Genomic DNA, 21814 nt, shown 5'->3' on the forward strand with positions numbered 1-21814 from the left:
CAGACCTATTCTTGGGTCTTCAATTAAGCTGTTTCCATGGAGATGTGACCCTGCCCATTCAAGGTGGGTCTTAACACCCTTGCTGGAGACCTCCATGAGAAGATAAAAGGAAGAAACATTTAGGAGAGAGCTCAGAGAAGCTAAGAGAGACAGAAGCCCATAGACATTTTGGAGAAAGCCATTTTGAAACCAGAACCCAGGGGAAGAAGGACCAGCAGATGTCACCATGTGCCTTACCACGTGACAGAGAAACCCTGGATGCCATCGGCCTTTCCTCAGAGAAGGTATCTACCTCTTGATGCCTTAATTTGGACATTTTCACAGCCTTAGAACTGTAGTTTGTAACTTAATAAATCTCCATTGAAAAAGTCAACCCATTTATGGTATATTGCGTTCCGGCAGCCTTAGCAAACCGAACAGTGACAAAGGTAGACTCAAAAGGCTACACATTGTATGATTCCATTTATAAAAAATTATAGGCAAAATTATAGGAAAGGAAACAGATCAGTGGTGGCCAGGGGCTAGGGGCAGGGAAGGGTGGACTGTAAACAGATGGTCCAAGGAATCTGGGAGGGATGGAACTGCCCTGCATTCTGCTTTTGGGGGTAGTGACACAACTGAACATAGCTGTCAAACTCAGAACTGTACACCACTGTTCCAGTTTGCTATTGCTGCCAGAATGCAAAATACCAGAAGTGGATTGGCTTTTATAAGGGGGGTTTATTTGGTTACACAGTCTTAAGGCCATAAAACATCCAAGATAATGCATTAACATTTGGGTACCTCCACTGGAGCATGGCCAGTGGTGTCCGGAAAACCTCTATTAGCTGGGAAGGCACGTGGCTGGTGTCTGCTCCAAGCTCTGGTTTCAAAATGGCTTTCTCCCAGGATGTTCCTCTCTAGGCTGCAGCTCCTCTTCCAAATGTGATTCTCAGTTGCTCTCCAAAATGTCACTCACAGCTGCTTTCAGATCCTTCTGTCAGTTCATTTATACGGCTCCAGTGATTGAATTCAGACCCATCCTGAATGGGTGGGGTAACACCTCCATGGGATTATCCAATCAAAGTCATCACCCACAGTTGGGTGGGTCATACCTTCATGGAAACACTCAATCAAAGAATTCTGATTTAATCAACACCAATAAGCCTGCCCCCACAAGACTGCATTAAAGTTAATGGCATTTGGGGGGACACAGTACACTCAAAACTGGCACAACCACCAAGAGTAAATTTTACTATATGCAAAAAAGTGAAGAAAATTGACTGTATTAAAAAAGGGAATTAAAAAAATTCCAAATTAAGAAGGCTAAACTGTAGTTTCCTTTTACAGAGCCTAAGTAAAGGGCTAACAACTCAACACCCATATGGGAATGGGCGAAAAAGGCTGGTGTTTTGAGTAGCCTCGGATATGATTAACTCAGTCACATTTTCTTTTTCTCTTTGGTCTAGAATTCCAGTGAGTGTTTTCAGCCCTGGTTTTTTCTGGCAACTGCCCTGCTGTGCCCTGCCCCATCTCTGTGCTGTGCTGAACAGCTTTTCTGTGCCTGTATAATTTTGGCTCAAGACTAGTGGTCTTTTTTTCCCAAATTCAGGTCATGCCGTCTTGGATACTCAAAGCCAGTTCCCAGAAATGCTAATGACTGTTTGTATCATATGGTCTTCCCCGCTAATAGATTTTTGAAAATCAGTATTTTCTTCCCCTACAGGGCCAGAATAAAGGACTTTCCAAGAGGTTAATTTTGATTAATTTACCCATATTGAAACTAAACTCCTAAAGCACAGCTCTCAAAATCATATAACTCAGAGCTACTGAGGACCACATGGAGTAATAAGAGCCAAACGTTTACTACACTGGTAAAAAAGGAATGTGGATCCCTTTTTTTCATGAAGGAAAAAAAATGGAAGAGAAAAAAGGGGTTGCCAAAGGATACAGAGCTAAATCAAAATCCATCTTTTATCCCTAAAAGCTCTATATTTGGACTTTACAATTTCTGGCATACTCCTCATGTCAGGGCTTCGGAAGCATCCTTCCCCTCTGCCATCAAGGCCCACGGCTGCCTCTGTCCCAGCTGCCGGGCCGCCCTCACTCACACGCACCAGGGCTGCAGCCCCAAAGTGGTGGCCTCAGTCTCCAGCCAGCTCACAAGGCCTGCCGAGTTTTCTTCATCACCCTGCACAAAATTGCAATGGTTTGCCTTTCTTTTCAAGGCAAAATCCCATTTAAATTTTTGAAAGAGAATTCTAAACTTCGTCTTTGAATAAGAATATTGAACTCATTATATATGAAGTCTAGGCAGGTCATCTGTTCGTTGAGCAGACATAAGGCAATGTGGGGAAGCCAAGTGTACGCCCTGTCTAAAGCCATGCCCGTTCAAGTTAATAATAATAATTATAAATATTATAAACTACATATTACAAGAATTTATTTATACTATTTCTAATAGTAATTTAAAAATACATGCAGTTCTCTGGCCCAGGTCCAATTATTTTTACACTTTATGTATCTAGAAGGTCGCAAGGTTATGCTTCTAAAATGGAATGCCTGCACTAAGCCTTGGTTTCCTCATCTATAAAATGGGCTTGATAATCCTCACCATACAAGGCTGCTGGGAGAAATAAATGAACTGATGAATGTAAAGTGACTGACATATGCCTGAGACATGATTAATGCTTAATAATAGTGGCTATTTCTGAAACAGAATCACGAATTGCCTTTAGGAGCCCCTAAAATTCTCTAGTCAAATGTACGCTTCTTTGCATTTTCAACCTCTTCGCTTAATATTCCCTCTACACCGACAGCATCACTAAGTTTGTCAACCTGCTCTCTTAAATATATTTCAAATCTGTACCCTCAACGTCCCTGCCTTAGGTCAGTGCCTCATAAACTTCTGCCAGGATCATGGTTCTGGCGGTGTTAAATATTTAGCTGCTGAAACTCACTTTGAAAGATAAATAGAATTCAGCAGATTGGGAGGAGAGGAGAGCCAGGAGAGGACAAATTACTTAAACAACTGTGGACACATCCCAGCTCGGCATTGTAATAACTAGGCACACACCCCATTTTGGGTAATTCTCGAGGGACAGGGAAATAGAAGACAGCACCACAACAGTATTCCTGGAACTCAATAAGCATAGAGTGTGCCAAGAGTATTTAGGGAAAATAGTGAAGGGGGAAAAAAAAGGAAAATCCGAAAGACAAATGCTAGGATGGCCTGGTATTTTAAAAGCCTCTCAAAAGTATCTCCACAGCTTGAGCCCAGGGACCACTAGGAAAGCAGGGATGGAATAAATTCCTGTTCATCCAGGGGCTAAAGTTCAAACTCTGGGCCCTAAGCAAGACTCTGTAAAGGGTTTCTGGAATGTAGCTTTACTGCTCCATTGGCTAGAGAACTCCTAAAGAGCAGAGTCTGCTCAGAAGACAGCTTTGGCCCAGCCCTGCTAATAGATACAGTTCTGGCTTAGAAGCAAACTGGTTCTCTGCAGCCCAGGCATCTGGTCACAAGTATCTGACTTGCTGATGGCTATCACCTCCTACTTCTTTCTTGCCTTCTCTCACTCCCTTGTTATCTCTTTCTCCCTCCATCTGTTCTTTTCAATTGCCCCTTGCTCCTGCAGTTCTTCCCAATTCAACCATGCTACAAAGGAAACATAACAATATCAAAAGCTATCGAGTGTGGGCCTGCACTATGGCACTGCGAGGGCATTAACCCCTACCCCCACCCCCACCCCTGCTGGCTTCCCTAATGACTCCATGAAGTAAGTGCCTTGCTGTCCTCATTTTATGAAACGGGGATGAGAAAACAGAGCACAGGGTGAAGGGATGGGACCTTGGTCACAAAGTCAGACACGGCAGAGTCAGGACTTATACCCAGGCAATCTGGTTCCAGAGACTGCATTCTGAACCAAATGCAACCCCACCTCCTATACGGAAATGCTGCTTTATTCTTCTAACATTCTACTAAAAACTGTAAAGTATAACTTAAACAGATAGTTGTTATTTTATTATGGTGGACTCTGCACCAGGCCAGTAAGAAAGCCAGCCATCATTTCATCATTCCACACTGCTGCTGGCAGCTAAACCATAGTGGTTGGCCAACTCATATGGTGGTCTCACCTTCAGAAAGATGCTTTGAAACCAATTTTCCTTTACTACAATTAGCATCTTTTCCAAAAGACTTATTCCCATGTCATTAGAAGGCAGGAGACCTGGATTTGGGTTCTGGCCTGTCACTTATTAGCTGAGTAATCTATGGAAAAAAATCTATAACTTAATGGGTTTTAGTTTTTGGTTAATGTTGTTTCATTCCCACCCAATATAAAATACTGGGATAATAAGAATATTTACACTATCCACAATTCAGGAAAATGCTGGGAAATACAGGAAATACTGAGGTATATGGGAAAGGGCTCTGCCACCAGATAAACAAAAATACAAAAGCCATTCTACCTTATTGTTATTTGAGGTATTCTCAACACTCAATTAGGACTGTTTCAGAAACAGGGAAAACACATCTACGACCTTCTCTATCTAAATCAATTTTAAAGCCATAAGCAGAAAAGGTACCTGGGATAAATACCAAGAGAAGATGATTCACAGAACTTGTGAGAAGCTTGTGGAAATGCAGTTCTATTTCTGGGAATGAGCACTGTACAATCCAGTATCAAATAGTTACTGGAGTATCTAAATGCAGTTTAAAACATACGTACAGGAAATGGCTGGTGCAAAACAAATACAGTCATGGAAATTTAGAAGTCAGTCTAAGCCTTAGAATTCCCAACCCTGAGCTAAATTCTTAAGAAGGCCCAGGAGATTGCAACAAGCTTAGGGATGGGAGCCAGGAAAGCTGGACAAAAGGAAAACCAGAACCTGACCTTAAGCCGGGGGCACAGACCTGTGCCTGCTGCATGCAGAAAAAACTGAGAGCTATCTCAAGAGAGCAACCATAAAAAGTCTTTCCATACACCTAAAATGTACTTACATGTGTATCTCCTCTCTTTTCTATAAAGCTTTTTTTGGGGGGATGAGGGCAAGGTCAGGGGTGGTTAATGCGCACCCATTTATCACTTTATTCAATTAACAATTAACTAAAACAATATCTCATTATATGGACTAGATACATTCCTGACATCATTTTTGGAAAAACGAAATTTTCCTATTGTTTCTAACAAGCACCTCAGATTCACACTCATATTTTCTAGCTTATTCTAATAACAGCACAAAGAAGGCAAAGTAAATGGGAAGAGGAGGAAAACCCAGCTCGACAACAGCAGGTTCACAATCCATCATCTGTATGCATCTCAACCAAGTACCAAGAAAGAATTTCACATATTTCAGGAAAAGAAATCCAAGTAAACATTCTTGAATCCAGATGCCATGTTTACTTCACCATTTCTTCCAATTCAACCATCATGAATTTCTGCGTGGTGACTCACTTAGGTTAACCACCTTCCAGGGCATTATTCTCAGGAATGGCTGCTACTCTCCACAGCAGGAAGTGCCAGAAGCCACCTCCTGGATGCTTCTACAAAGCAAGAGCTCTGCCCATGTGGTGTCGTGTGACCTCTACTACCCCAGCTTCACAGACGGAGGCTCAGAGAGCAAGGACAGCCCAAACTGTCATTCTACGCAGCAAAGCTGGGGCTGAAATCAGGTTTGTTTGATTCTAAAGCCATTTTTCTATTAATTCCTAAGTATTTTTAATAAATTTTCAATTCCCAGATACCAACTGAACTTTGAAATCTACAGGTCCTAGGGTTTCTTGGTAGCCTCAGAAAGCTGTTGCACACAGAAACGCACTCTAAAAACAAAAGGTTATGATTAGATACTATTACAGATATTACCCAAATGTTTGTGCCACACCAAACTTCAAATCTAATATCAAAGAATAATTCATAAAATCATCATACAAAGTCCAAACTTTGAGGCATGAAAAGAGTCTTACATTGATATTTTCTAATTGTAGTAGATGTACTGTATAATAGGATTTCACATCTTCTGACAAGAGCTTCACAATGAATCCTGTTTCTTTAAACACCATCTCTCGGTCATCTTTTGTCGGCCAGTACTGTGCACATTTAACCTAAATTAAAAGACATGTATGTGATTTTTTTTTAAGTTTACAGATATTATGAAGCAATAAAAGGTTGAAAAAGGAAAACAAACCACACACAAACATGCTGTATTTTTCTCAAGTATCCAAACCTCAGAATAGTCACCACTATATTAGACGTTTAATATACTTTAATAAGATTGATATCTTATAAATTTGTAAAATGCTCTTGCGAATTATAAACTAAAAATGCCATTAACAGATATCATGTTGTTAAAATTAAAAATGAACGTCACTTCTAAAGCATGATAGCTTATATTTTAACAACATAGCGGCATTTGCTTTATGTTCCTGTGAGTATCAAATTCTTGTAAGAATCTTATCTCAAACAGTACGGAAGAGCCTTTATTTTATAAATGTTTTCCATAAATACCAATGAATTTGATACTAAATACTACATACCCTAGAAATAATTATATGTTTACTTACTAGAATTAAATCAGGAGAGAAAATCAGAAGATATGCTCCCTTGATCTAGAGTTGTTACATTTTGGCAGAACTACTGATACGGAATTTAAATTTGTGACAATGAAAGTATCTTCCCAAAAGCCAAAATATGAAGCCAGCAGACTGAGGCAAGGTGAGCTAAAGAGTCATTTGATTAGGGGAAAAAAAAAAACAACAACAAACAAACCTATAAAACATCCTTTTTAAAAATGGTCTTTTCTCCTTTTCCAAAACATAAATGGCTACAAAAAAGAAACAATAAAAATGCCTCTAATCAAATGAACACCATACCTAATATTTCAAAAGGTGCTAAAAGATATTAAAAAAGGATACAGGAAATAAAAGAGCATAAATGAGAATTAGAACTCGGAAATGAAATGATGGAAGGTAGAAAAGAATTACAAATAATAGAACACATAATTTCAGAAATGAAGATTAAACTATAAGGAACAGGAAAGTGAATAAATAACAGGAAACACCTTACTAGAAAAAAGAAGAAGGAGGAGGAAAATTTTAAATTAAGCAGGAAATGCAGAGAGAGTGCGAGAGGGCATGTGCGTTAAGAGAGATACGATGAGAGAGAATAAATACAGAAGGCAGGTAAAGAAAATCCAACTTATGTGTAAAAGCAGGAACCAAAGAAGAAAACCAAAGCAAGCAAGGGAACAGAACAAATACTAACAACTATAATTCAAGAAAACTTTCTTTAAAAAGAGAAAAAAAAGATTTGGAACCACACATGAAACGGAATATCGTGCACCTGAAAAAAATGACCCAGAATGACCAACTCCAAGACATGTTTTGGCAAAATTAATGGGCTTGGAAGAAAAAGAAAAAAAAATTATTTCGGCAACCAGGTAACAAGTAGCATAAAGGAAATAATCTAAGATATCCAACTGACTTTCACAGTAATTTTTAATGCCAGAAGGAAACAGAGTCAAGGATTTTATATCTTGCCAAACTGACTTTTAAGTATTAAGACAGCAGACAGACTGTCATCAACATGTAAGAATCAGGGACTGTTAAAATGCCCTGAGCCCTTCCTTAGGAATCCACTAGAGCATGAACTTAGACCATCAGAACGACTGGAGAGACACCGACGAAGACTGGGGGTGAGCATTAAATATACATTTACATGAAGAACTAAGATTAAATAAGAGATACGAGGCAGAGACCTATATTTTGATAATGTAGTATATTTTGATAATGTAGACAAAACACAAACAAAAAAAAAAAAAAAAAGAGAGAGAACTAGAACTAGACAGAAGAACATACAGAACATTTTAAAACTCTCTTCAATAATTATTTTGATGGTAGAGATGATACTATTATCATGAGTATATATGTGGAATATGGGACAAAGTAAATGATTCGTAAAATAGCCCACAACCCTGGTGTCTCTGAAAACCAGGATTCTTAATAAAATATCAGATAGAAGGTGTTAAGCCAACCCTTACAGCCCTAAATTTGCACTGGAAATATCAGCAGGAACGCTTGCTGAATATTATCTTGAAACACACATATTTCTCCTTAGCTCTGACCACTGAAAAGCCCTGAACACAGTGACTACCACAGGAGCAATAGCCACCCCTAACTTTATTGTGATCTTTAAACACCATTGCCCATTAAAAGGTTTCTTGAAGAAATAGCTGGCTCCAGGTTTGGGGCAGAGAGAGTATAGAATAAGCCTGCAATATGCAATCATTCCAAGCAGCAAGAAAGCTACTAAAGACTTTTAGATTTAGGTTAAAAGGACTCAGGGCCAAACTTGAAGAGACTCCTGCTAGTCAAAGATGAAACAATTTAGCCACCAATAAGGATAATAACTGCAATGGAGTTATCAAATACGTTTTTGTCCACCAAAAAACTAATTAGTCACCTGCTGAAGACACGAGGGAACCAATATCCCATCAACACCCGTGAAGTCCTCTTCCCAAAATAATTAAATCTGTACCTTATTGAATATCTAGATCCAACCACCATAATATAATTTCTTCTGTTTCACGGCAGTTGAAAAAAATGAGAGATAAAACTTAAAAATCACAATTTGCAATGTTGCTCAAACTGTTCAAACTGACAATGTCATCATTGCTTAATTTTTAAATCATATTGAAGATGTTGAAAAATGACTATAAATGACCATCCGGATCCTGCTGGACATTCTAATATGGCAGTGCCACCTCTAGATTAAAGAGATTAGAAAAGGCTCTTAGGCCTTTTCTTAGTCATTGACAGGCCAGCAAATATGAATTTGGAAAAAAGAATCAGGAATCTGAATGAGAACAATCCAAGATTTTAAAGCTAGAAGAGTTCTTATTGATAATATTTTCCTATTTGCTTTTTGACAGAAAAAGGAATCTAAAGCTACAGAAGTAAAAGACTTAATGAAAGTCACACATTAACTGGCACTGTTTAGATTTTCATTTAAAATTTCAACAAATTTATACTTTCCCATATTAATATTTCCCCATAAAAACCAATAATAATTTATAAAGATGGGAAAAAATCTGTCATTTTAATTTTTTTTAAAATTCCAAGATTCTGATAACAAATTGTAAAGCTTCTAATAAAGCCTAAGGATTCCAAAGATCTATGTATCGCTTCCAGTCAGTATTTATTCCATTATATTTATAGCTTGGAGGCTAGTGGCCTACAATTGTTATTTAAATATTGAAGGTAAGAAAGAAAAAGGATACACTAGTTCTTCCCGTCAGAAACATCCTGACCACGAGCCTTGAGCAATTAAGGCCCAACTACCGAATGGATATCTCAAAAGAACTGTGAACACATTACAAGCTGACATGCAGTACACTAAGTTGTAAATATTAAATATCACTCACCGATTCTTTCTCCACAACTCGGTTCAGCATGACAACCGCTTTGGTCTTTTGCTGCCAAACCATAAGCCAGAAATGACAACATGTATTAGGAAGTGGACCCTGTAAGAACAATGAAGAAAAAGTCGGTAAGGGAAAGCGGATGGGATAAAGTAAGGCTCAACACAAAACCTCTGGTTTGAAAATAAGTAAATACACTTGACTTTAAATCAACTTGAATTAAAAAACATCTCTGTACTAGTTAGATTTCTGGTTATAAATGATCAAAACTGACTCAGGAGGCTGTCAGAGTTGTGGGCAGGAGAACAGAGCTTGAGCAGGATGCTTCTACCTGGCCTCGACTGCAGCCAGGGCCACGACCGACTCCTTGCTTCTGCCGGCCCTGCCATGCTTAAGGTCCTGCAGGAGCCAGGCATGACCTCCATGCAAACCAGAGGCAACTGACGGGCAGGAGCATCTGATGGGTTGTGTTCTAGGGTACTCGGAGTCGGCGGAGGGGACGTCTGACCCCTCTGCTTCCACCCCAAGAAGAGGGGCCCTGCCTCCCACAGCTCCTGGCCAGCCTGCAAAAATAGGAAGTCAGTGCATCACTGGGCAACCCAGCAGCCCAAGTCAATGACAAGAAGATTTTCCAGAAAAAGTCAACACTGTGAAAGTACCCAAGCACTGTGAAACTGTTCATCTACGAAAGCACCCTGTGTGTGGCCTGAGTAGCAAAGTGCTCGCAGAGTTAAAGGGACAATGGTCCACATAATTGCCACAGGGAAAAAGTCAAAACATAGTATGTTCCTCCAATTACTTTCAGGTTTCACCTAATGATAGCACTGGGCAGATGGGCAAGTAAGATAAAAAGGATAGGCCCAAATTATAAGTAATTTTAAAGATGGGAAAGTTAGAATGAGTGTGTTTTACTGCATGTAGAGGACCTTAGAAGAGCACTCAGTGTAGCTGAGTCGTGGGCAGAACCTGGAGGCCGGGCCAGGTGTGCCCAGAGCTCTGGCTCCACATGCACACAAGGGAGTTCAAAGCATTGTGATGGCAGCTGGTACTCCCAGGTATACAGCAGATGCTCAATAAATATCATCTGACTAAATAAACTCCAAATTTCTAAGTTGTAAAATGTCAGAAATTTTTTGAGACTCCTGGGAAAACTGCAATGTGCTGTTTGAGGATACTATTTTCCCCTCTCAATGTATGTTTCTATTGCTTGGTCTACTTCCAACACAAACCAGTTGAAAGGTAAAAAGAGCAAAGAGAAAAACCCCTAAAAAATGGATGTAGCAATTCATCAGTGAAGTGAGTTCAGGTGGCCATAAAGCCATCTGTGTCCTTCCGTGTGAGGACAGGCCCTACACCATCCATGGGCACCACCACCGCACTCTCCTAAATGCACGACACAAGGTGAGAGGGAAAAGTGTCCAAGGGGACTCCGTTACGATACGGGCTGCGACAAGAAATGGGCAACAATACCAAAGCATTAAGTATAGAGAAGGCGTGTGTCAAACATAAAACAATGAAGATAATCTGCCTGAAGAAAAAACAGGCTAAGCCATTTCATAAAAATTTTCCTTCCCAGAATGTGTGACATTATAAAAATAACTTTATTTTTATCTTACACATTCGAAGCTTTAAAACATTATGTCTATAGGGGACTGGTGGTTTGATGGGTTGAGCCCTCTACCACAGAATCTGCCCTTGGGAAGACTGTTGCTGCAAAGGAGAGGCTAGGCCTCCCTATAACTGTGCCTAAGAGCCTCCTCCCAAATGCCTCTTTGTTGCTCAGATGTGGCCCTCTCTCTCTAGCTAAGCCAACTTGAAAGGTGAAATCACTGCCCTCCCCACTATGTGGGATCAGACACCCAGGGGAGTGAATCTCCCTGGCAACGTGGAATATGACTCCCAGGGAGGAATGCAGATCCGGCATCGTGGGATGGAGAACACCTTCTTGACCAAAAGGGGGATGTGAAAGGAAATCAAATAAGCTTCAGTGGCAGAGAGATTCCAAAAGGAGCCGAGAGGTCACTCTGGTGGGCACTCTTATGCACAATATAGACAACCCTTTTTAGGTTCTAATGAATTGGGGTAGCTGGTGGTGGATACCTGAATCTATCAAACTACAAACCAGAACCCATGAATCTTGAAGACAATTGTATAAAAATGTGGCTTATGAGGGGGGACAGTGGGATTGGGGGGGCCATGGGGATTACACTCCCCTTTGTCTAGTTTGTGGATGGATGAGTAGAAAGGTGGGGGAAGGAAACAAACAAACAAACAGACAGACAAGGGCGCCCAGTGCTCTTTTTTACTTTAGTTGCTCTTTTTCACTTCAATTATTATTCTGGTTATTTTTGTGTGCGTGGTAATGAGGGTGCCGGGGATTGATTTTGGTAATGAATGTACAACTATGTAATGGTACTGTGAACAACTGAATGTACGATTTGTTTTGTTTTACTGCATGGTACGTGAATATATCTCAATAAAATGAATATTAAAAAAAAAAACATTATGTCTATAATTCATTATATAACCAGAAAAAAAACCTGAAATAGCATTTCAGCATTTCATTTCCAAAAGAACTCAAGATATACTGCGAGCTAGGTCTTGAAGCAGGACAAATGCAGCCCTCCCTCTCCGAGCACTGGCCTCTCGCCCTGCCACTTGCCTGGGTTAGGACGTAGCTCCTCTGCGCCTCCTCAATGTTGACCAAGCTGGCGTTGATATAATCATTTTCAGCATTCTGCAGCTTCACACGGCTGTGATCATCTGAAACAGAAGACGATAAACCCCAACTGACACTTCAAATGGGTCATTTCTTTTTAATTTTAATATTAATGTTCAAGTATTTATAAAATGAGAAAAAGAAAATGAAGAAAAAGAGTAGTGAGCCAAATCCTAAATTATTCCCCATTTTTTTAGGACATACAAAAACATAATCCTCGTTTGTTATGCTGGTATTGGAAGGGAAGCGCTTCTGTCTGTAGTTCATTAGTTGTTGTAATAGCAGAACACAGTAAAACAAATGGACCACACAGCTTCCTAGAGGTAAAAGGATCACTCTGACAGGCCTCCTTATAAAAAGACAACTAGCCTTAAAGGGCTGAGATGAGATGTATAGGGAAACTACATCTCATGCTCTTCATTCCTCAAGAGATCTGCATTCAACCATATTTAAATAGTTTTAGCACTTTATGTGTAGATTAAGTACTAAATTAAATATAGTTGGGGTATTCCAATTCTTAAAACAGACAACTGAAGATGCTTCTTTAGAGTAAAACACTTCAGATATATTTCCAGTGTGTAAAAGTAAAAATCTCATGCATTTATAATTTATGCTCATTTAAACATGTGGAGTACAGAAATCTACTTTAAAGCATTTAGGTGGAAAAGGAAGATATGCCCAACACAGAGAGAGAAAGCACATGCACAACAACAAAATTAACATTAACTTAAGACTCCTGAACATAAAACTGTCAGAAGCATATTACAAAATTACGAAGTAAAAACACAGTGTTTGAAGTTGAACTCTGGCGAATACATTCTGCTATATAAGCTGCTCCCCTTCAGAAAAATCTATACTAAATAGCCACTATCCCCCATTTTTAAACTAAAAAACGTTTCTACATTATCTCTATACGAAAGAAAATGTTAAATGGCTTTACTTTCACATACCAATTTATCTGAGATGTTTCTGCTGGACTGAACCCAAGACCTCTGTAAATATTACATGTCATTGGCCAACAGGAAATACTAAGATCTTGTTATAGTAAATCACATATATTAGTGTTCTCGGAACGATGATGTCAGCAAGCACTTTTTAAGTCACTTTTTTTTTAACAGTTTAATTACCCTTTAACTATGAGACTGTAAGAAAATTAGCTACCTTATTAACAAAATAAAGACCACATAACTCCTAGATAACATGTACCAAGAGAATAAGGCATGCTTTTAGAATGCTGAACAATCTCTAAAATTCAAGTCTCACTAAAATATAGTATGAAAAGCAATGTATTTCCTCATGTTGCAATCTCAGAAAGAACACAAACCTCATTGCACAACTGAAGACAGCACAAACATCCGCAGGAAACGGGAAGGTTCTCTCCTAGCCTGCTGGGAATTGGGTTACCATGCAAAAGACCATTAGAGGCCCTCCCAGAGCCAGGGAAGAAAGAAGCCTGGGGTTTTAGGAAGTAGCTGACACCCCGTCCTCGGGACTTCGAACTAGAACTCATTGCTATTTTCCCCTCTTGCTCTAAAATCGGCACCATGTGTCCCCACCACTCCATAGTGACCAGGTGGGTGCTGTGGGATTCCAGGCGGTGACCCCAGGGCTTCCTTTCTGCAGTGCCCAGGATCCGGCAGGGGCCCTGCTTTCCTTCTAGCATTTATTCCTATAGAATCACAGCGAAGCAAAGCACATACTACACTGGAAATTTTCTCAGGTAAAAATATCTTTTTTTTTTGGTAATTTTGCTAGAAAATAACACTAAAAAAAGGAAGGTAATCTTTGGGAAAATCATAGTTATCTGGCCACATCAAATGTTGCTCAACCTGTATTTTCTTCTCAGGAGTGATTAAATCCAAACCTCTCATACACATACATAAGATTTTTATTTTAATCATTCTGTTTTATTAAAAAGATTGATAAAAATTAAAAGTGTACATAACTGTCAATTCAGAAGAATGTAGAGAAAAAACACAGTTTCGGTGTTAGCTAAAACACATCACCTTAAAATAGCTATCTATAAACATAGGAAGTAGACACACTTCAGGAAGTGAAAGTATCGGAGCCTTTTTATGAGAAACCGTGACTTTATGATTTACATCCTCTAGCAAAGATAACAAATGGGGGCCTGCCTCCTCCCCAGCCCAGAGCCACCCACCACAAACAGAGGCCAGAGCATCTTAAGCCTCACCTGAGCAGACACGTCCGAGAGCATGCTCCCTTGAGACCTGGAGGCCAAGGGTTTCCTTTCATTACCATCAGTTTGTCTAAAACAAACAATCTCAAAACAAACTTCTAACATCTGAATTAGAAAAGACTGAAAGCTGAGAGCTTTGCCCTCTTTTTTAGTTTATTTTGCCCAGGAACTTCTAAAATAATATTAGTAATCTTCGGACTATCAGTAAGCCCCAAAGCCCACAATACTTTATCATCATTCTGAGTTATGATTATTTTCCTCTTTACTATCTTTCAAAGGATCCAGCAAAGGGAGAAAAACATGAAGACAGTTCAAACTATATTGCATGACATACCACAAAAGCAACCAAACCACACTTCCAACAGGAAATCTTAGTTCTCAACATCTAACACCACCAGTAGCAGATCTATCAAGAACATATATACTTTTTTCTCTAGAACACCATCTGTTCTTAATTCTTGTCACCAAATAAATGAAGACATGCAACACTACCCTTCACACAGAATTGCGGTTTATAAATTGGATAAAAATAAAGCAAACCTCTCATGCGGATTCCCTCTACCTCCCACCCTCAAACCGTATGTTTTCCGAGAAATGGTTTCATCTGTCAAGAAATGATGAGCCCTACTCCTGGCCCAAGCTGACAATACAGATTAGCTTCCTCTTTCAGTACAGTCATAAGCTTTTTTTTTTTTTTTAATATTTTAAAAATTCACTAGTTTCACCTGGTTGATCATCATAAAGACAACATTTTGGAAACTTTCAGGTCAAATAGGAACAAGTATTTATGTTCATCATAGCTACCCTCAACAGATGACACTGAGGCAAAGATCAAGAATAAATAATTTACAAATTGGGCAAGGAGACTGTAAATTTACTGTTTACAGTCAACTTTTTCCCATGATTCTCCTATTCTGAACAAGTCAAATAGTGATGTCCATACTTATTTGGTGCTTTCCTGCCAAGAACTCAAAGCATTTTATAAATAGGTCAACCCTCTTCAGCTCTCAAGGTAAAGTAGATAAAGAACAAATGTTATTAATCTTTCATAAATCAAGCAACGATCCCAAAGAAAAACTAGAACTGGAACCCAAGTCACCATTAGCACTACGAAAAGAAACACAACTGTTGGTATGCAAAGAACATTAAGTTTTCAAGTATTTGGTTTGCAAAGAAAATTCTACTTGACAGATGGTTCCTGGTTGAGCACCTAAACCTCAATTACTCCAGAATTATGGAGTGCCTGTGACATGTGACCTGAGTCACCTCTCTTAATCCTTACACCCCTCAGAGAGTGATGCTACCAGGTCCAGTTACTGTCTCTCAGAGAAGTCAAGCCCTTAGTCTATGAGAACACAACAGAGTAGCAGATTCGAGCCTAGGTCTGTGCAAATGAAGAGACCACCACACATTTTCCACACTACATGGCCCCTCTCCAATACATCTCCCGGAATATTTTACCATCCCCTCTACACCTGAAATACTTCCTGGCATTGCCCTTCACACAGTTCTTCTCCTCAGGTAGGACGTCTGTCCTGGCCTCTGGTGCCAACTTTGCTTCCTTGAGACCCAGCCTAGGCCTTATCCTCTCTGAACAGCCTCCCTGATGACACCCCTGGGGCCTGCCCTTTACATTTAACACCTTTGCTTCAATCAACAAACATTTTTAGCATGTTTTAGGGCCAGGCAAGAGGGACATAAAGATGAACTACTTTGTCTCCTTCAAGCTTTTTAAAAGGGAAACAAAGCAATAGAGTAATAAACCCCAGGACTGTGCCCTACTGCATTAAGTGCTGTGGGAAGGAAGCATCACCAGCTGTTCCTGTGGGAACAGGCCTAGTGGGACGAGAGGCTTTGCTGTGTAGGGCAGGAGAAAGGGAAGCATTTCAGCAGAAGCACACAGAAAGAGGAATAAAAGAGAATGGCTAACTCAGACAGACTCAAGAGCTGGCTAGATGAGAGGGAAGCCAGGCTCTGGAGGGCCCCGCCTGCGAAGCAACAGACACAGGCTACCAGACCCCTGTGAAGTGCTTTAAAGGGCTCACAACCATGTACCTTTCAAGAAAGTAACTTACAGTAGTAGAGGGAGCGAATCAGAGCAAGGAGGAAAACACCTTCATATACCCAGGCAGTAACAGTTTAATCAAGAGGGGATGAGTACTGAAGCAAGCAGTGGCAGTGGGACTTGGAAGTGACTAATGAAGTATTTCCGAGGTGCACACCATCACGGATTTGCTAATAAAATAGATGTTCTTTGGGAATCGCCCAGTAGGTTCAATCTTTACCAAACAACAGTTTGAATGCCCTTAAGAACTTCAGTCTCTTTGAATTCATAATTTAAAGTTCTTAAACATGTCAGGACAATGTTATTGATTAATTTCTGATTCCCACACATTACTAAATTAAAAAGGGCCTCTTTAATTGTGGTGATGAACACATAACTATGTTATCATACTGTGGACAGTGGATTGTATATCATGGATGATTGTATGGTGTGTGAATGTATTTCAATAAAACTGAATTTAATTAAAAAAAAAAAAAAAAAAAGGGCCTCTTTAACCTATCCCCCCCAGAGTCTCCGCAATAAACAGAGCACTTGGGAAATATCAAGCATTTCATCCTTTCCTTCAAACTCAGAATCTCTCCTTATAGGAAAGGTAGAGCCTAAAAAGTGAGTGTTCCAGTTTGCTAAAGCTGCTGTTACGCAAAATACCAGAAATGGATTGGCTTTTATAAAGGAGGTTTATTTTGGTTACAAATTTACAATCCTAAGGCCATAAAAGTGTCCAAATTAAGGCATCAACAAGAGATATCTTCACTGAAGAATGGCTGATGGCATCCAGAACACTTCTGTCATCTGGCAAGGCACGTGGCTGGTGTCTGCTGGTCCTTTGCTCCCAGGTTGTTTTGGCTCCTCTCTCTCAGCTTCCGTGAGTCCTTGCTTCTCTCTCCCAGGGCATTTCTCTCTAAGCTTCTCTGGGGTAAACTCTGGGCTTCATCTCTTAGCTTAGCATCTCCAAGCATCTCTAAGTGTCAGCATCAGTGACTGTGTTGGCTCCTGGCTCTCTTAAATACTCCAGTGAACTAATCAAGACCCACCCTGAATGGGCAGGGTCCACACCTACATGGAAATACTTTAATCAGAGTTCTCACCCACAGTTGAGTGGGTCACATCTCCATGGAAACAATCAAAAGTTACACCCAACAAGCCTGAGTTAAAAGATCATGGCCCTTCTGGGGTCCATGACAGTTTCAAATCGGCATAATGAAGATTGAGCTTCTGTAAATAAGAACACAATCCTCCTTAACCACATACAACCTTCAAAGTGCAGTAATACTTTACTACTCCGGACCCCATTCAAGTTTCACCAACTGTCCCAATAACGTCCTTTAAATAAAAAGATCATAACAGGGCTGCAAGGTGCATTTATGTCACGTTTCTTTAGTCTCCTTCACCTGGAACCATGCTTCAGTCTTTTCTGGTCTTTTATAACCTTTTGAAGATTATAAGTCAGTTGTTTTACAAAATGTCTCTCAATTTGGATTGTTTGATATTTTCCCCATGAGTAAATTCAGCTTACACATTTTTAGCAGGTTTATCATGGGGAAGCGATAGCTTGTTCAAAGTGGTTATTTGCCAGGCCTCTCCACTCCACAGTTACTATTCCCCCCTTCCTTGTATTTAATAAATCTTTTGTAGAAAGACACTTTAAAGACTATGTAAATATCTTTTTCCTCATCAAATTTACACTCACCAAATTTAGCATCAATTTCAACACATATTAGTTGACATCCAACACCCAGGGAGAACTTCCCTTGTCTCTCCATTAATTTATTCATTTATTTCTTTGTATCACTATAGGCTCATGGATTCCTATTTTATTCAAGAGGTTATGATTCATTATTATCAGTACTTATTTTGATGCTCAAATTATCCCAGATTTGGCCAGTGGGCTTTGAGCTGGCTTCTGTATCTTTCTGACATGTCTCCATCATTTTTTTTAGCATATCTTTACTTTCTGGCATTACAAGATATTCCAGGATCATCTTATACCTTCCTTGCCCAGCCCTGGAATCAGTCATTTCTCCAAGGAGTCCTTTTTCTCCTCAGTGGATAATGAAACTTGGGTACCAAAATCTCAGTGCTACCAATGTTATCAGGGTGTCACTGTCCTGAGACCACAGTGGACAGGGCTAGGAAATGTATGCATACACACACCCCTATTTATTTCCATATCCCCTGAAAACCAGGAGTTCACACACCGATACACTAATTCTAACCCAACACCAGAGTTCACTCTTGCTTACTCCCACCCTTCACACAAGCCCCAACTCACTTCTGGGATATCACCATCCTTCCTCACATGCCTTCTACTTGTTGGCTGGCAAACCCCAGGGCTTTCAGATTGAATTATTCAGGAAGAGACAGAGGAAGTCTTAATGATATTTTAAAACCTTGCCTAACAGAAACTACACACACGTTAAAAAAAAAAAAAGCCCTAACTGCAGTATCAAAGAAAAACAAATGTAATTTATAATAAAATACCTTTTAATAGACCAAATAGTTCAGAAGAAAAAAGCGCCCACAAATTTCCAAAATGTCCTCTAATGGAGGGTAAACACCCCTGTTGAAAATCACCTGTCCAGAGAGTAAACACAAGTAAATAAAATTAGAAGGCAGCAAGATTAGTGCCAGAATAGAGAAATAAATAAGGAACTTGGGGAGCAAACTAGCCACTGCTGGAAGCACACACGCAGGAAGGACTCTCAGAGGTCCTCACTGCAGCTTATAGACTGGGCAGGACTTCAATGGGACAGGCAGTCCTGTCAAAAAGAAATTAAAAACCGTGTGCACATGTTAAGGAACCAACAGACATTCAGTGTAAGAGGAAAAGAGAGGTGAGTGGGGGAAGAAGGTGAGAAAGAGGGACAAGAAAGACAAGACGTAGGCAAAGTCAACTCATGACAGATGTTCTCTAAAATCTCTCTGATAATGAGAAATGTACCCTATGCTTCACATGGTTCATAGGTAAACAGCTCCTAAGTCGGACAAATAGCCCACTTTCACTGCCCAGAAATGAACCAACTATATCATGCTTCACAAATCCTGGTTCTATGTTTTGGGCTTATCTAGAATTAAGGAATTCATTTTTCCATATGAAAGTCCTTCTGGTATCTGAAGTCCATTGAAGTTTTCTCTTTCCCTATCTAATAGCAAGTCTAACTTCTAAGAGTTCTGATTCTTATTCCTTGGATTCACTCCAGTGCTTCAATGACCCATACAAATAAATGATAAAAAGCCAAAAATAGCCCAATTCAGCCTGATTAAAACTGAAGATTAAAAACAAACAAAAAACAAAACTGAAGATAAAACCAAAGTTAATGACAACTGTCAAGTTAATTGAAAGTTAACTTGAAAGTTAATTAACTTGACAGTTAATGAGAAACCCTTTAAGAAGTTGTTTACCACAATAATAAAATAAAGTAAAAAAAGGAAAGCTGCCAACACAATGGACTTTGAAAATGTAAAGCACTAAACACGTGGACTTTTATTTCTGTACTTTAAATGGGATAAGGAAGAATGACAGCAAATATTTACATAACAGTTACCAAAAAATTTAAGTTAAATCTATTCTTTTTCTGATTACTGTTAGATATTTGGAGCTCTAAATTTGCTAAGAAAGAGTACAAGCACTTTTTTGTAATAAACAAAGCTTAAGTTTTGTTTTAATAATTCAAAGAACCGTTGATTTACAATTCTGAGAATAAATCTTTGATTTGTCTGTACACAGTTTTGGGCTGTCTCTAAAGACCAGCATATCTTCTATAATTGTGGTGGTTTTAATGTCCACAAATTCTCTGCTACTCTTTCCATCAAATGGTGAGGTCTATTTCCCCTCCCTTTGAATGATGGTGGTTTACTGATGATGTGTGACTTCTAGAGCCAGGTCATAAAGGTAATTCAGCTTCTGCCTGGCTCTCTCCCTCGCTCCTGGAACCTGGCCGCCATCCTGTGGGGAAGTCTGGGCCACCTGCCACGCCACCTATAGGTGTTCCAGATGACAACTGTGAGGTTGCCTGCGAGGGGATTCCAGCCCTAGCCACCAGCCAAACCGCAAATGCAGGCTAGACCCTGATCAAGAACCACCTGTCGGGGGGGGGGGGGGTATGAGAATCCTTATTTTATGCATGATTGTTCTGTAGACCCACAACTTGTCTACTGTGTGTGTGTGGGGGGCGCGGAGAACCATATGTCTGAAACCGGTCAACCCCCACTGTGAACGTAATAAGCGACTGTTACTGTTTTAAGCACTGTTTGGGGGTAGTTTGCTGAATGGTTAACAGATGAAATGACAGCTTTGTTTCTTCCTTCCCAATGCTTATGCCTTTATTTCATATTCTCTCCCTGCCCCGCCTAGGTACCTAGAGTACGATGTTAAATAGAAGTGGTACCATGAGGAGGTCATGTCTTGTTCTTGATTTTAAAAGGAATGCTTCTAACCCACTTTAGTTTCCCAGGGCTGCTGTAACAAAGTATCAAAAACTAACCTGATTGGTCTCTGGAACAATGCATATCTCTGAGACACCTGAAACTCAGAGCTAGAGCTCGGCAGATATGAATGTCAATATTAGTGCATACAGCCACTGTCAAAAAAAAAAAAAAAAAGCTGAAAAAGAGCCCAGACTTCAATTAGTGATATGAATGAAGCAGGTCTGGTTAAGACCAGGGCAAGCCAGGCCAAAGGATAAAGATTGAAACTGACTGTGTTTTAAAACTTCAACTTTCATATGAGCCCAAGGGAATAGATATCTATTTGGTACAGGATCTAAATTTTCTAAACGGTACAACTCTACAGTCGATTTGTTCAAACACCACAATTGCATGGAACTTTGAACAGGAAGTGAGATACGGTAGGGTAGTATAGGCTGGAGTGAAATAGTGACACATCCTAGAGTAATTTGGGCAGATAATAAAAAATATATTTACAGCCTCCCCCTTCCCAGCCCCAAGGATCTGGGGGAAGGTGCGGATGTGTTGGACATCCTCACCTGGACTGGTGTTGATGTTGTCACAAACATTGGGACTGGTGGTTTGATGTGCTGAGCCCTCGAGCATGGGACTTGCCCTTATGAAGCTCATTACCACAAAGGAGAGTCTAAAGTTGTATGTAATGGTGCCTAAGAGTCTCCCCCTGAGTACCTCTTTGTTGCTCAGATGTGCCCCCCCCCCCCCTCTCTAACTATGCCATCTCGACAGGTGAACTCGCTGCCCTCCCCCCTACGTGGGACCCGACTCCCAGGGGTGTAAATCTCCCTGGCAACGCAGAGTATGATTCCCGGGGATGAATGTGGACCCGGCATCATGGGACTGAGAGTATCTTCTTGACCAAAAGGGGGATGCAAAATGAGACGAAATAGTTTCAGTGGCTGAGAGATTCCAAATGGAGTCGAGAGGTCACTCTGGTGGACATTCTTATGCACTATATAGATAACATCTCTTA

At 40.0% G+C, this 21814-nt stretch overlaps 1 protein-coding gene across 3 annotated transcripts in view; it reads right to left on the reverse strand.

Annotated features, from left to right (window-relative positions):
* PTPN2 (protein tyrosine phosphatase non-receptor type 2) overlaps positions 1 to 21814 on the reverse strand; it is a 104211-nt gene that overhangs the window by 35760 nt on the left and 46637 nt on the right. For all 3 annotated transcript variants that reach the window (XM_037805569.1, XM_037805570.1, XM_037805568.1), the window contains exons 3-5: positions 12056 to 12156; positions 9397 to 9495; positions 5942 to 6079 (exon numbers count right to left, since the gene is read on the reverse strand). In XM_037805569.1, the coding sequence (XP_037661497.1) occupies positions 5942 to 6079; positions 9397 to 9495; positions 12056 to 12156 (338 nt within the window). The remainder of the gene's footprint in view (positions 1 to 5941; positions 6080 to 9396; positions 9496 to 12055; positions 12157 to 21814) is intronic.

This window comes from Choloepus didactylus, chromosome 16, assembly GCF_015220235.1.
Source record: "Choloepus didactylus isolate mChoDid1 chromosome 16, mChoDid1.pri, whole genome shotgun sequence".
Classification (NCBI taxonomy): Eukaryota; Metazoa; Chordata; class Mammalia; order Pilosa; family Megalonychidae; genus Choloepus; species Choloepus didactylus.